The 14,836-nt window shown below is 40.5% G+C and overlaps 1 protein-coding gene across 4 annotated transcripts in view; it reads right to left on the bottom strand.

Moving 5' to 3' along the window:
* Positions 1 to 14,836, bottom strand: part of PKN2 (protein kinase N2) — a 295,753-nt gene that overhangs the window by 109,528 nt on the left and 171,389 nt on the right. For all 4 annotated transcript variants that reach the window (XM_053693918.1, XM_053693919.1, XM_053693921.1 and 1 more), the window contains exons 3-4: positions 13,427 to 13,581; positions 144 to 261 (exon numbers count right to left, since the gene is read on the bottom strand). In XM_053693918.1, the coding sequence (XP_053549893.1) occupies positions 144 to 261; positions 13,427 to 13,581 (273 nt within the window). The remainder of the gene's footprint in view (positions 1 to 143; positions 262 to 13,426; positions 13,582 to 14,836) is intronic.

The raw sequence follows: 14,836 nt of genomic DNA, 5'->3' as shown, positions 1-14,836 counted from the left end.
ATTTAAAAAAAAAAAAAAAAAAATGTAAAAGGATAGAACATTTTTACATTAAACTTTACCATTAACTGGCATTTAAACGTTCATATAACCTAGGAGAATATTTTGATTCTGTAGAGCTACATGAACCACATTTGAGCAGTTACCATTATCAAACGCCATCTCATTGGTCTGCACAGCTTGAAGAATCTGCATACGGATGACTTCTATTTTTGTCTTGCTATCTTGAAGCATTTGCTGAGCGGTGCCAAGAAGCTTCCTATCCTGGAAATAAAGGTAGCAGACAAATAAAATTAAAGGATAAGAGCACAAGTAACAGAACAAGTGTTTATGGGTAATATTAAAGAGACCACTCCAATTATACATACATTTTAGAAAAAAGGTTTTGGGATGAATACCTACACAAACAACCTACAGCATATTCATTGATTTACACAAAACTTGAGTTTTGTAGCTTACAAAAGCTAACACACACATCCAGCACAGATATTAGAAATTCTAAATGAAATGGGCATGGAAGTCAGAATTAACTTTCATGATTCAGACAGAGCAGCAATTTTAAACAACTTTCAAATTTACTTCCATTAAAGTGTGCACAGTCTTTTTATATTTACACTTGAGTCACCAGCTCCTACTGAGCATGTGCAAGAATTCATAGAATAAATGTATATGCATTTGTGATTGACTGATGGCTGTCACATGGTACAGGGGGAGTGGAAATAGACATAACGTTAAAATCTACTACTCATTTGAAGTTCAGACTAAGTGCTACTGCATTGTCTTTATCACACATTTGTTCATTATGCAAATCTACTGTATTTACTGGTCCTTTAACTTTCATGATTCAGAGACGCTTTAATATACTACTATTATCAAAATATTCTTTAGATACCCTTTGTTGAAAAGCATTCCTATGTATGCCCAGGAGCAGCAGTGCCCTACTGGAAGCTAGCTGGTGATTGGCTGTAACAGACATTATTTGACCAATAAATATGCACAAGATTGATACTAGCGGACACACAAAAAACACTCCCACTCCCAGACAGGCCAGAATCACAGAAAAGTCACTAGCTACAGGTATATCTTTCCAACACCATTATCCTGAACTACTCACATAAAGGAGGGAATCTCTCAGAACAGCTTGTTTTGTTGAACTTGTATAAACATTTCTGAAAAAGTCAAGATCATTTGAAGGCATCTCTCCTACCTTTTATTGGTGAGTAACTTTAGATATGGATATTTATGGTTGAGAAATTCAACCCAGTCAAATGAGAGGTTCCTTCTGACCACAACATACAATGCACTTAGTACTCACAAACTATGGTCCTGTCAAGCAGAGAGACTGCTTCTGATGCCAAAGATTTTTACATATTTTTATTGAGATCTGGAGGCTGCGGAATCCCACCCATCTGGACATATCTGAACCATAATAAGCCAAATCAACACTTAAAACTCCTGTACATTGTCAAGAGATATATGAAATATTTGCAAATACCATGATTCCAGATAAAAAACTATTTCCTACCAGGAGGCGTTGCTAGAAGAATGTATATATAAAACAATTAAGTTGCTCTAGGTTACTGGGTTGTTTAGGAATACTGGGGGAAATTAATCATTTGAAAGAAACTTCAAAGCAAGTTTTAAGCTGCAGTGTTAGTACCAAGAATGGTGATTTACGATGTAAAACACGCTTTTGCCACTGATCTCATCCTCTGCACCTTCAATGTCAAAAGTATCAAGGATGGAACCCATAACAATGGGGAACATTTGTGCCTCGTATTCTGGAGAAAAGGAGGACTGAACTCCTTGAAGTTGTTGTTAACAATGAGAAGGTAAAATTACATTTCAGCTTATAAATGTTAGCAGGAATGAGCCTTAGACGCCTTAGACGCCCTAGCATAGTGTGACATGTTCTGTACTGATGACACTGATAGCATCCAGCTCAGTAGACTCTTTTGTGATGCCACCCAGACAAAAATCAATAAGTTCTAGATAAATTGTCTGCTTGATAGGCTAGAGAGAACCTCTTACCAAACAAGACTTTAGCTGTTGCTACTTGCAAAGGTTCATATAAGGACTAAGAAAGTTATGTTTTTCTGTACAGAATTCAGATGAGTGTTAATATGCTCATTGTAGCTGCAATAGTAAAAACAGACTACTTAAGATTATATCTGTGCTTCTTCATTATCAACCGCTGCAAAGAGCAGTACCTTTAGAACATGGACAAAGTCCTTGACCACACTTGCTAGGATCAAATGCAGCATTATCAGAGAGGCTTGGTGAAGGTACTACCGATAATGGTTTTTGGATGGATAATGATCAACTGTGACCAGTGTCTACTAAACTCCAGTAAGTTGTTCTGTGGTAGACGCCACAAAGAAGCAGATTCTGGTCTACCTTGCATAGACAGAAGGAAGCAAACTAAAACATAATTTATGCTAAACAGATAAATTCCTTTTCCTCCGGATAGGGAGAGTCCACGGCTTCATTCCTTACGGTTGGGAAATACAACACATGGCCAGGAGGCGAAGATACCCTAGCCAGAGGCAATAGCCAATAAAAAGAGAACCTTCCAAGATAACAATTTAATGTCAATGGAATGCAGAGGCTTAAACAGAACCTTTTGCAAAATCCGAGGAACAAGATTTTTGCTCTAAGGAGGAGCCCCAGATCTAAACACAGGTCTGATCCTAATCAGAGCCTTAAAGGACTGCACGTCTGGAAGCTCAGCCAGTCTCTGCAATAAAACCGACAGGGCCGAAATCTGTCCCCTCAGGGAACTAGCAGAAATGCTCTTCTCCAGTCCACCCTCGAGAAAAGAGAAGATCCTGGCAACCTTAACTCTGTGCCAGGAAAAAACAAACATTCTTCACACCAAAATAAGTAGTTCCTCCACACCTTGTGGTAGATACGCAGAGTAACTGGTTTAGGAGCTTGAATAAGAGTATCAATGACACTCTCAGCGAAACCCCTCTTGGTTAAGACTAAGCGTTTAACCTCCATGCAGTCAGCCTCAGAGAATCTAGTATTTGATGAACAAACGGACCTTGTATCAGCAGGTCTCTGCGACAAGGTAACTTCTATGGAGGAGATGATGACATACCCACTAGATCGCAAACCACGTCCTTTGCGGCCACGATGGAGCAATCAAGATTACAGATACCCGCTCCTGCTTGATGTGGGCCACCACTCGAGGAATAAGCGGTAATGGAGGAAAAATATGTGTTTGAACATCCAGGGCACTGCAAGTGCATCTATTAGATCCACTTCGGGATCCCTCGACCTCGACCTGTACCTGGGTAACTTGGTATTGAGACGGGACGCCATAAGATCTATCTCCGGCGTCCCCCACTTGCTGCATATCTCTGCAAGCACCTCAGGATGGAGAGACCATTCCCCTGGATGGAAGGATTGCCTGCTGAGAAAGTCTGCCTCCCAGTTGTCCACACCCGGAATGTGGATCGCTTACAGCGAACAGCTGTGGGCCTCTGCCCACACCAGAATCAGAAATTGACAAAAGGCAAATATTGTAAGTTTCCACGAGAATTGGGCCCCCTGTATTTGTCTGTAAAATGTTGTCTCTTATTGTATTGTTTCGCCGTTGTATGGGAGGGATATTTAAGCCTTTGGCTGGGGTGTCTTTGCCTCCTCCTGGTGGCCAGGTGTTGTATTTCCCAATAGTAAGGAATTAAGCGGTCACTGTATTCCAGTGTTTATGTGTTAGCATATGTACAGTAAATCTGTACAAAATGATGGCACACAAAGAGAAGGTGCATGAAATGTATTTAGTGTCCCTTTAAAGGGACATGCTACCATAGAACTGTTATTGTTTTAAAAAAGATAGATAATCCCCTTTATTACCCATTCCCCAGTTTTGCATAACCAGCACTGTTATATTAATGTACTTTTTACCTCTGTGATTACCTTGTATCTAGGAACCTTCTTCCAGCCCCCTGATCACATGACTGTGACTGTTTATTATCTATTGTCTTGCATTTAGCATTGTTTTGTGCTAGATCTTAAATAACCCCCTGTGCCTGAACTCAGTGTTATCTTTATGGCCCACATGTACTTTCTGTCTCTTTGTGTTGAAAAGAGATTTAAAAAGCATGTGATAAGAGGCAGCCCTCAAAGGCTTAGAAATTAGCAAATGAGCCTACCTATGTTTAGTTTAAACTAAGAATACCAAGAGAAAAAAGCAAATTTGATGATAAAAGTAAATTGAAAAGTTGATTAAAATTAAGTCCTATCTGAATAATGAAAGTTTAATTTATACTAGACTGTCCCTTTAAGGTAGAACGTGTAGAACTGTTCATAACAGTTTAACACTATGCAACACTCAAGGTCCAGATGTGCACGTCTTATATCAGGGTTAGCAAATTGCACAACTATTCTGCTAAAAGATGGATGTTATTTTAGTGACCCCTAAGCCTCTAGGTAGTCAAACAAGGCTGCTCAGTATTGATTTACAGATAATGCAACTTGCTCTGGCAGAGACGGATTAAGCCTTCAATCAATACAATTCATATAAAATGCTACACAGACACTTTTGTTACTAGCTAGAGGTTAAGCTTGTACTGTATTTGTAAATACGTTTCCATCCGTCTGCAGTGTCAGAGGACAATTAGCGTTTTTCACAAATAATTTTCCCATTAGCGTATTATTTTTGGTTATTTAGAAGTGTTACTTAAAGGGACTGTAAAGCTAAGCCATCTTGAAAGCAGCACGTGAACAAGCTTTGTACATAAATTGGACTTTAATTCATCTTTTTAATTTTTGTTAAGTTATTAACGCCGTTCTGAGTACATCAGAGTGTCTCGTATATCTCCCGGCTCCGTATCTGCTTCCCCCCCCGATGTTTTGGGGTTAAACCAATTGAAATCCAGGCTGTTAGGTAACCACAACTGAAACAAATCCGCCCCCTTGCTCAGTAGTGCATGTTATTATGCAGTGTTATTTTCCAGCCAGTAAATGCTTGTTCCCGTGCAACGCATGCGTTTTGAGCTCACATCCTACTGCAACTGAAGTGGCTCAGTATCCATCTAGATTGTAAGTTCCCACGGGAATAGGGCCCTCAATTCCCCCTGCATTTGTCTGTAAAATTTTGTCTCTTATTGTATTTTTTTCTCCGTTGTACTTTTATCCTTGCACCCATGGGCAGCGCTGAGGAATCTGTTGGCGACTTATAAATAAAGAATAATAATAATATTTCTTATCGAAGTTTATTCAGCCAGAACTCAAAACGATACCGCACGCAACTCTCAGCTCCAACAGTAAATGAATTGTGCGATTCATTATGTACATTGTGATGTAGAGCAGAGAGTTGCACATGCGCATAACTGACTGACTCGGGAGTGAGCCTGGATGACTACGTAGAGAGTGGGTGGGACCACTCCGTACGTCACACAGCTTCTAGAAAAGGAAGCACAAGGGGGGCAAAGCAAGGTGCGGTAAGAAGGATATTATAAATTATAAAATGTACACATGCAACCAACAGAAGCGCTCAACAAGGCTCAACTTTACAATCACTTTAAGCTAATCAAAGCAGAAATTAATTGCAAAATTTAACATAAATTGTAATGATATTTTGTGTAGCAAACATTAAAAGTTTCATATTTTCTCATTTTAGCTTAATATTGGCTTACATTTTCACTAGCAGTTTATTAAAATCAGCTTGGTGGTGTGCCCATTAAATAGGTCCTGGGGAGAAAACTGATAATATTTCTACATTACAACCGTGCCCAAAAAGCCACCATACGGGATACAGAGTGGCTAGGCACAGTATAACTATTTTGTAAACTAGAGACAAGCATTTTATCCCCCCAAACAATGAATGAACAACATGAAAATGTCTTCAAATTTAACAAAATGAGGAATAAACGAATACAAAACTCAGCTGATTCATTAATTTAAGTTCACCTGTTGCTCTGTTAATGGATGAATTACATTAAAAAAAACAAACAAAAAAAAACACACAAACGCATAAGAAAAAAAACAAAACATTTATCTATAAACTGTAAACTCAACGGATTGGGGTGGAAAGCTGGGATAATTGATGCTTCAAAATCAGTTTATGAAGCTATTACTTGCAAACAAAAAGCATTTCATATCTGCCTTTAAAGGGACAGTCTAGTCAAAATTAAACTTTCATGATTAAGATAGGGCATGCAATTTTAAACAATTTTCCAATTTACTTTTACCATCAAATTTGCTTTGTTCTCTTGGTATTCTTTGTTGAAAGCTAAACAGTTATGCTCATTTGCTAATTTCTAAGCCCTTGAAGGTCGCCTCATCTGAATGCATTTGACCGTTTTTCACAGCTAGAAGGCTTGTTCCATATGGATAACATTGTGCTCACGCCCGTGGAGTTACCTAGAAGTCAGAACTGATTGGCTAAAATTCAAGTCTGTCAAAATAACAAAGGGGCAGTCTGCAGAGGCATAGATACAAGGTAATCACAGAGGTAAAAAAAAGTATATCAATATAACAAAACTCGGGAATGGGTAATAAAGGGATTATCTATCTTTTTAAACAATAAGAGTAGATTGTCCCTTTAAAAAAGCACTACTGAAAAGGTCACGTTTAATAGCCCTTAAAAAGGGACAGTAGACAACTCAATACTTTGCAATATAATATTTATTTTCCCCCCTTTTTATGGAATTTAGCTCTGAAAATTGAGCAATTTCTAATTCTCAGAACTTAAACTGCACCCTGCTGACCTCTCAAGGCTAACTCTGCTCGATATCTTTCCCTAATTGGCTTTATGAAATAACCAGTGCTAAACAGCGAACTAAATACTAGCATTATGACTGACAAGTTTTGTTGTCTGCCGACTAAAGCCCAGATTGGCCAAACCAAATAAGACAAATGGTGGGTGGGGTTTGGCTATTGATAAATAATTGCAGTAAAAAGGATGTTAATTTGTTTAAAAAAAACATTAAGACTTGCCTGACATGTTATTCTATAGCAACACAACAGAAATGTCTTGTAATTACAAGGTGTTTATTGTCCCTTTAAAGTGATGGTAAAGTTCCATTATCCTCTATCAAGTATTCCATTAATTGAGTAAAAACAGAATTTATGCTTACCTGATAAATTACTTTCTCCAACGGTGTGTCCGGTCCACGGCGTCATCCATAACTTGTGGGAATATTCTCTTCCCCAACAGGAAATGGCAAAGAGCACAGCAAAAGCTGTCCATATAGTCCCTCCCAGGCTCCGCCCCCCCAGTCATTCGACCGACGGTTAGGAGAAAAAAAAAAGGAGAAACTATAGGGTGCCGTGGTGACTGTAGTGTATAAAGAAAGAAATTATTCAAACCTGATTAAAAAACCAGGGCGGGCCGTGGACCGGACACACCGTTGGAGAAAATAATTTATCAGGTAAGCATAAATTCTGTTTTCTCCAACATTGGTGTGTCCGGTCCACGGCGTCGTCCATAACTTGTGGGAACCAATACCAAAGCTTTAGGACACGGATAAAGGGAGGGAGCCAATCAGGTTACCTAAACAGAAGGCACCACGGCTTGCAAAACCTTTCTCCCAAAAACAGCTTCCGAAGAAGCAAAAGTATCAAATTTGTAGAATTTGGCAAAAGTGTGCAGAGAAGACCAAGTCGCTGCCTTACATATCTGATCAACAGAAGCCTCGTTCTTGAAGGCCCATGTGGAAGCCACAGCCCTAGTAGAGTGAGCTGTGATTCTTTCAGGAGGCTGCCGTCCGGCAGTCTCATAAGCCAATCGGATAATGCTTTTCAGCCAGAAAGAGAGGTAGCAGTAGCTTTTTGTCCTCTCCTCTTACCAGAGTAAACGACAAACAAAGATGAGGTTTGTCTAAAATCCTTTGTTGCTTCTAAATAGAACTTCAAAGCACGGACTACACCTAAATTGTGTAACAAACGTTCCTTCTTTGAAACTGGATTCGGACACAGAGAAGGAACAACTATTTCCTGGTTAATATTCTTGTTGGAAACAACTTTTGGAAGAAAACCAGGCTTGGCACGCAAAACAACCTTATCTGAATGGAACACCAGATAGGGTGGGTCACACTGCAAAGCAGATAATTCAGAAACTCTTCTAGTAGAAGAAATAGCAACCAAAAACAGAACTTTCCAAGATAATAACTTGATATCTATGGAATGTAAGGGTTCAAACGGAACCCCTTGAAGAACTGAAAGAACTAAATTTAGACTCCAGGGAGGAGTCAAAGGTCTGTAAACAGGCTTGATCCTGACCAAAGCTTGAACATCTGGCACAGCTGCCAGTCGTTTGTGTAACAAGACAGATAGAGCAGAAATCTGTCCCTTTAGAGAACTCGCTGAAAATCCCTTATCCAAACCTTCTTGGAGAAAGGAGAGGATCCTGGGAATTTTAATCTTACTCCATGAGAATCCCTTGGATTCACACCAACAGATATATCTTTTCCATATTTTATGGTAAATCTTTCTAGTCACGGGTTTTCTGGCTTGGACCAAAGTATCTATCACTGAATCCGAAAACCCGCGCTTGGATAAAATCAAGCGTTCAATTTACAAACAGTCAGCTGGAGAGAAATTAGATTTGGATGTTCGAATGGACCTTGCACTAGAAGATCCTGTCTCAAAGGTAGCTTCCATGGTGGAGCCGATGACATATTCACCAGGTCTGCATACCAAGTCCTGCGTGGCCACGCAGGAGCTATCAGAATCACAGAGGCCTTCTCCTGTTTGATCCTGGCTACCAGCCTGGGAAGGAGAGGGAACGGTGGAAACGCATAAGCTAGGTTGAAGGACCAAGGCGCCACTAATGCATCCACTAGAGTCGCCTTGGGATCCCTGGATCTGGACCCGTAGCAAGGAACCTTGAAGTTCTGACGAGACGCCAACAGATCCATGTCTGGAATGCCCCATAGTTGAGTTAACTGGGCAAAGACCTCCGGGTGAAGTTCCCACTCCCCCGGATGGAAAGTCTGACGACTCAGATAATCCGCCTCCCAGTTGTCTACACCTGGGATGTGGATCGCAGATAGATGGCAGGAGTGATCCTCCGCCCATTTGATGATTTTGGACACCGCTCTCATCGCCAGGGAACTCCTTGTTCCCCCCCTGATGGTTGATGTAAGCAACAGTCGTCATGTTGTCTGACTGGAATCTTATGAATCTGGCCTTCGCTAGTTGAGGCCAAGCCCGGAGAGCATTGAATATCGCTCTCAGTTCCAGAATGTTTATCGGGAGAAGAGACTCTTCCTGAGACCATAGACCCTGAGCTTTCAGGGAATCCCAGACCGCGCCCCAGCCTAATAGACTGGCGTCGGTCGTCACGATGACCCACTCTGGTCTGCGGAAGCTCATTCCCTGGGACAGGTGATCCTGGGTCAGCCACCAATGGAGTGAGTCTCTGGTCATCTGGTCTACTTGAATCCTTGGAGACAAGTCTGTATAGTCCCATTCCACTGCTTGAGCATGCACAGTTGTAATGGTCTTAGATGAATTCGAGCAAAAGGAACTATGTCCATTGCTGCAACCATCAACCCTACTACTTCCATGCACTGAGCTATGGAAGGCTGCAGAATAGAATGAAGAACTTGACAAGCGTTTAGAAGCTTTGACTTTGACATCTGTCAGGAAAATCTTCATTTCTAAAGAATCTATTATTGTTCCCAAGAAGGGAACTCTTGTCGACGGAGACAGGGAACTCCTTTCTACGTTCACCTTCCACCCGTGAGATCTGAGAAAGGCTAGAACAATGTCTGTATGAGCCTTTGCTTTGGAAAGGGACGACGCTTGGATTAGGATGTCGTCCAGGTAAGGTGCCACTGCAATACCCCTTGGTCTTAGAACCGCTAGAAGGGACCCGAGCACCTTTGTGAAAATCCTTGGAGCAGTGGCTAGCCCGAATGGAAGAGCCACAAACTGGTAATGCTTGTCCAGAAAGGCGAACCTTAGGAACTGAAAATGATCTTTGTGGATAGGAATATATAGATACGCATCCTTTAAATCCACGGTAGTCATAAATTGACCCTCCTGGATTGTAGGTAAAATAGTTCGAATAGTTACCATTTTGAACGATGGAACTCTGAGAAATTTGTTTAGAATCTTTAAATCCAGAATTGGTCTGAAAGTTCCCTCTTTTTTGGGAACTACAAACAGATTTGAGTAAAACCCCTGACCTTGTTCCACATTTGGAACTGGGTGTATCACTCCCATCTTTAACAGGTCTTCTACACAATGTAAGAATGCCTGTCTCTTTATTTGGTTTGAAGATAAGTGAGACATGTGGAACCTTCCCCTTGGGGGTAGTTCCTTGAATTCTAGAAGATAACCCTGAGAGACTATTTCTAGTGTCCAGGGATCCTGAACATCTCTCGCCCAAGCCTGAGCAAAGAGAGAGTCTGCCCCCTACTAGATCCGGTCCCGGATCGGGGGCTACCCCTTCATGCTGTCTTGGTAGCAGCAGCAGGCTTCTTGGCCTGTTTACCCTTGTTCCAGCCTTGCATCGGTTTCCAAGCTGGTTTAGTCTGGGATGCGTTACCCTCTTGTCTAGAGGCTGCTGAGTTGGAAGCCGGTCCGTTCCTGAAATTGCGAAAGGAACGAAAATTAGACTTATTCTTAGCCTTGAAAGGCCTATCTTGTGGGAGGGCATGGCCCTTACCCCCAGTGATGTCTGAAATAATTTCTTTCAATTCTGGCCCAAAAAGGGTCTTACCTTTGAAAGGGATATTAAGTAATTTTGTCTTGGAAGATACAGCCGCCGACCAAGACTTTAGCCAGAGCGCTCTGCGCGCCACAATTGCAAACCCTGAATTTTTCGCCACAAATCTTGCTAACTGCAAAGCGGCATCTAAAATAAAGGAATTAGCTAACTTAAGTGCGTGAATTCTGTCCATAACTTCCTCATACGGAGTTTCCCTACTGAGCGACTTTTCTAGTTCTTTGAACCAGAACCACGCTGCTGTAGTGACCGGAATAATACACTAAATAGGTTGAAGGAGGTAACCTTGCTGAACAAAAATCTTTTTAAGCAAACCCTCCAATGTTTTATCCATAGGATCTTTGAAAGCACAATTGTCCTCAATAGGAATGGTCGTGCGTTTGGCTAGTGTAGAAACCGCCCCCTCGACCTTAAGGACTGTTTGCCATAAGTCCTTTCTGGGGTCGACCATAGGGAATAATTTCTTAAATATAGGAGGGACAAAAGGTATGCCTGGCTTCTCCCACTCCTTATTCACTATGTCCGCCACCCGCTTGGGTATTGGAAAAGCGTCAGGGTGCACCGGGACCTCTAGGAACTTGTCCATCTTGCACAATTTTTCTGGGATGACCAGATTGTCACAATCATCCAAAGTAGATAGCACTTCTTTAAGCAATACGCGGAGATGCTCTAATTTAAATTTAAATGTCACAACATCAGGTTCTGCCTGCTGGGAAATTCTTCCTGTATCAGAAATTTCCCCATCTGACAAAACCTCCCTCATTGCCACTTCAGATTGGTGTGAGGGTATGACAGAAAAATTATCATCAGCGCACTCCTGCTCTACAGTGTTTAAAACAGAGCAATCGCGCTTTCTCTGAAATGCTGGCATTTTGGATAAAATATTTGCTATGGAGTTATCCATTACTGCCGTCAATTGTTGCATAGTAACAAGCATTGGCGCTCTAGAAGTACTAGGGGTCTCCTGCGTGGGCAAAACTGGTGTAGACACAGAAGGAGATGATGTAGAACTATGTCTACTTCCTTCATCTGAGGAATCATCTTGGGCAACTTTATTATCTGTGACATTACTGTCCTTACTTTGTTTGGACGCTATGGCACAATTATCACACATATTAGAAGGGGGAATCACATTGGCCTCCATACATACAGAACATGATCTATCTGAAGGTACAGACATGTTAAACAGGCTTAAACTGGTTAATAAAGCACAAAAACCGTTTTAAAACAAAACCGTTACTGTCTCTTTAAATGTTAAACAGTGCACACTTTATTACTGAATATGTGAAAAACTATGAAGGAATTATCCAATCTTTACCAAATTTTCACCACAGTGTCTTAAAGCATTGCATCCCAAATTTCAGGCTGTTAACCCTTAAAATGTGGAAACCGGATCCGTTTACAACTTTAACCCCCTTACAGTCCCAGCCCCAGCCTTTGCTGCGACTTCACCAATCCCAAGGGGGTATACGATACCAAATGAAGCCTTCTAGGAACCTTTTCAGTGAATTCCAGACCCACACACATGCAGCTGCATGTACTGTTCTCAAAAGTAACTGCGCAGTAATGGCGCGAAAATGAGGCTCTGCCTACTACTGGGAAAGGCCCTTCCTGACTGGGAAGGTGTCTAAACAAGTGCCTGGCGTAAAAAACGTTCCCCAAAGTTATAAAAGTGTGAAATTCAACTTCAAACTGTATATAATACCTAAATAAAGAAATCGATTTAGCCCATAAAAGTGTCTACCAGTTTATAGCCCATAATAAGCCCTTTATTCTGTTTGAGACTAAGAAAATGGCTTACCGGTCCCCATGAGGGGAAAAATGACAGCCTTCCAGCATTACAGTCTTGTTAGAAAAATGGGTAGTCATACCTTAAGCAGAAAAGTCTGCAAACTGTTCCCCCCAACTGAAGTTCTCTCAGCTCAACAGTCCTGTGTGGGAACAGCAATCGATTTTAGTTACTGCTGCTAAAATCCTCCTCCTCTTATAAACAGAACTCTTCATCTCTTTCTGTTTCAGAGTAAATAGTACATACCAGCACTATTTTAAAATAACAAACTCTTGATAGAAGAATAAAAAACTACAACACCACATACTCTTCACCATCTCCGTGGAGATGCTACTTGTTCAGAGCGGCAAAGAGAATGACTGGGGGGGGCGGAGCCTGGGACGGACTATATGGACAGCTTTTGCTGTGCTCTTTGCCATTTCCTGTTGGGGAAGAGAATATTCCCACAAGTTATGGATGACGCCGTGGACCGGACACACCAATGTTGGAGAAATTAATATTTTTCATTCATCATTTTTTATATTTCAGTGTCTAAATAAAGTTATAAACTTATCAATTTTAAAAACTTAATCAACCCATAATTTTTTATTCTTTTTTACCTTGCGGTCACGTTTTTCTATACTCCAATTGAAATTTAGGCCATTAGGCGACCGTCACTACACGTCACCCGCCCACTGATTCAACTGCGCATGCGCTATAAATTTTTCCTTGTATTCCACACCGCGCGAGCCTATAGCTGCGACGGCTCTATAGTGGTTTGAGATATGGAAGCAGGAAGTGTCAGATGGGAGGAGTGAGGAACAGTAAGAGGACAAATTTAAAAGATTACGATCTATTGTTGGAAATAATTCTCAAAGGTTAAAAACTTAGCAACTAATTCAACAAACTTTTTGTGCTTAATCTGCTAAACTTTACCATCACTTTAATGCCTCACTTGATCAGTTACTACTTACTTTTGAGGGCCCATTAGAATATGTCTGAATCATGTTCTCTGCTCCTTGTTTCACCTTCAGCTCTATGTCCAGTTGTTTCTGTAATGCCGCTAATCTGCCACTGTTGGTAGAAGAGTGCGAATCACTTTTAGGAGTATCTGGCGTCTTCGGACAATCTGTGTATTTGAAATAAAATGAACAGGATGATAAAAAAGGTTTTATTAGAATATGATGTGGCTTAATTTTAACAGATCCTGTAGGTGAGAAAACAGTTAACACTAAATTAAACAACGGATAAGAACAGAGAAACAAACAGAAAAGAGCAAACAAATCAATGACGTGTCAGTCTATGTGAATGGCGCAATGAACACATCAAACCTAAAGCTACCAAATATCAAAAGGAAGAAAATGCCAGAAGCGATAAAAATAGAACAAGTAGGCTACAGAGATTGTATTAAACAAAACAAAAAAAGGTTTTGTGCTGAAAGGTGAACTAGAGGTCAATAAAAGGGCAGATCACTATACTGATGGGAATCGGTAGCGCATATACTGGATGAAATATGCAAAAACGTCACTAGACACTGGAGTGTGCAAGTTAAAACAAACCATATTAGTACCAGTATTGATTATTTACAAGTGTCAGATCACAACCATGTACTTAAAGGGACACTCATGTCAAAATTAAACTCATGATTAAAGGGACATGAAACCCACATTTTTTATTTCACGATTTAGAAAGAGCATACAATTATAAACAACTTTGTAATTTACTTCTATTATCTATTTTGCTTCATTCTCTTGATATTCTTTGCTGAAAAGCATATCTAGATATGCTTAGTAGCTGCTGATTGGTAGCTGCACATAGATGCCTCCTGAGATTGGTTCACCATGTGCATTGCTATTTCTTCATTAAAGTACATCTAAATAATTAAGCAAATTAGGTAATAGAAGTAAATTGGAATGTTGTTTAAAATTGTATTCTCTACCTTAATCATGAAAGAAAATGTTTGGGTATAGTGTCCCTTTAAGAGAGGACAAACATTTAAAACAACCTTACAATTGACTTGCATTATCTAAATGTGCACAATCTTTATATGCACACTTACTGTGGCACCAGCTTACTGAGCATGTGCAAGATTCACAGGAAAAGAAATATGCATTTTGTGATTGGTTGATGGCTGTCGCGTGATGCAGTGAGAGGGAAAAAACAAACAAACTTTGTATTAGATATCTACTTATTACTACATATTTGAAATTCTGAGTGCTTTTTGCATTGTCTTTGTATTATGCATTTATTGATTATACAATTCTACTGCGTTTAGTGGCCCTTTAACCCAACTGAATAAAAAAAAAAAAAGCGATCCAGCACCAGTGATAGAGTGCAAGCTATTAGGGGGTCCCTGCAAAAAACCCACCAAATGTAAGACCCAA

The sequence above is a fragment of the Bombina bombina genome, chromosome 10, assembly GCF_027579735.1.
Source record: "Bombina bombina isolate aBomBom1 chromosome 10, aBomBom1.pri, whole genome shotgun sequence".
NCBI classification, from domain to species: Eukaryota; Metazoa; Chordata; class Amphibia; order Anura; family Bombinatoridae; genus Bombina; species Bombina bombina.
This window is presented reverse-complemented; position numbering and strand designations above follow the sequence as displayed.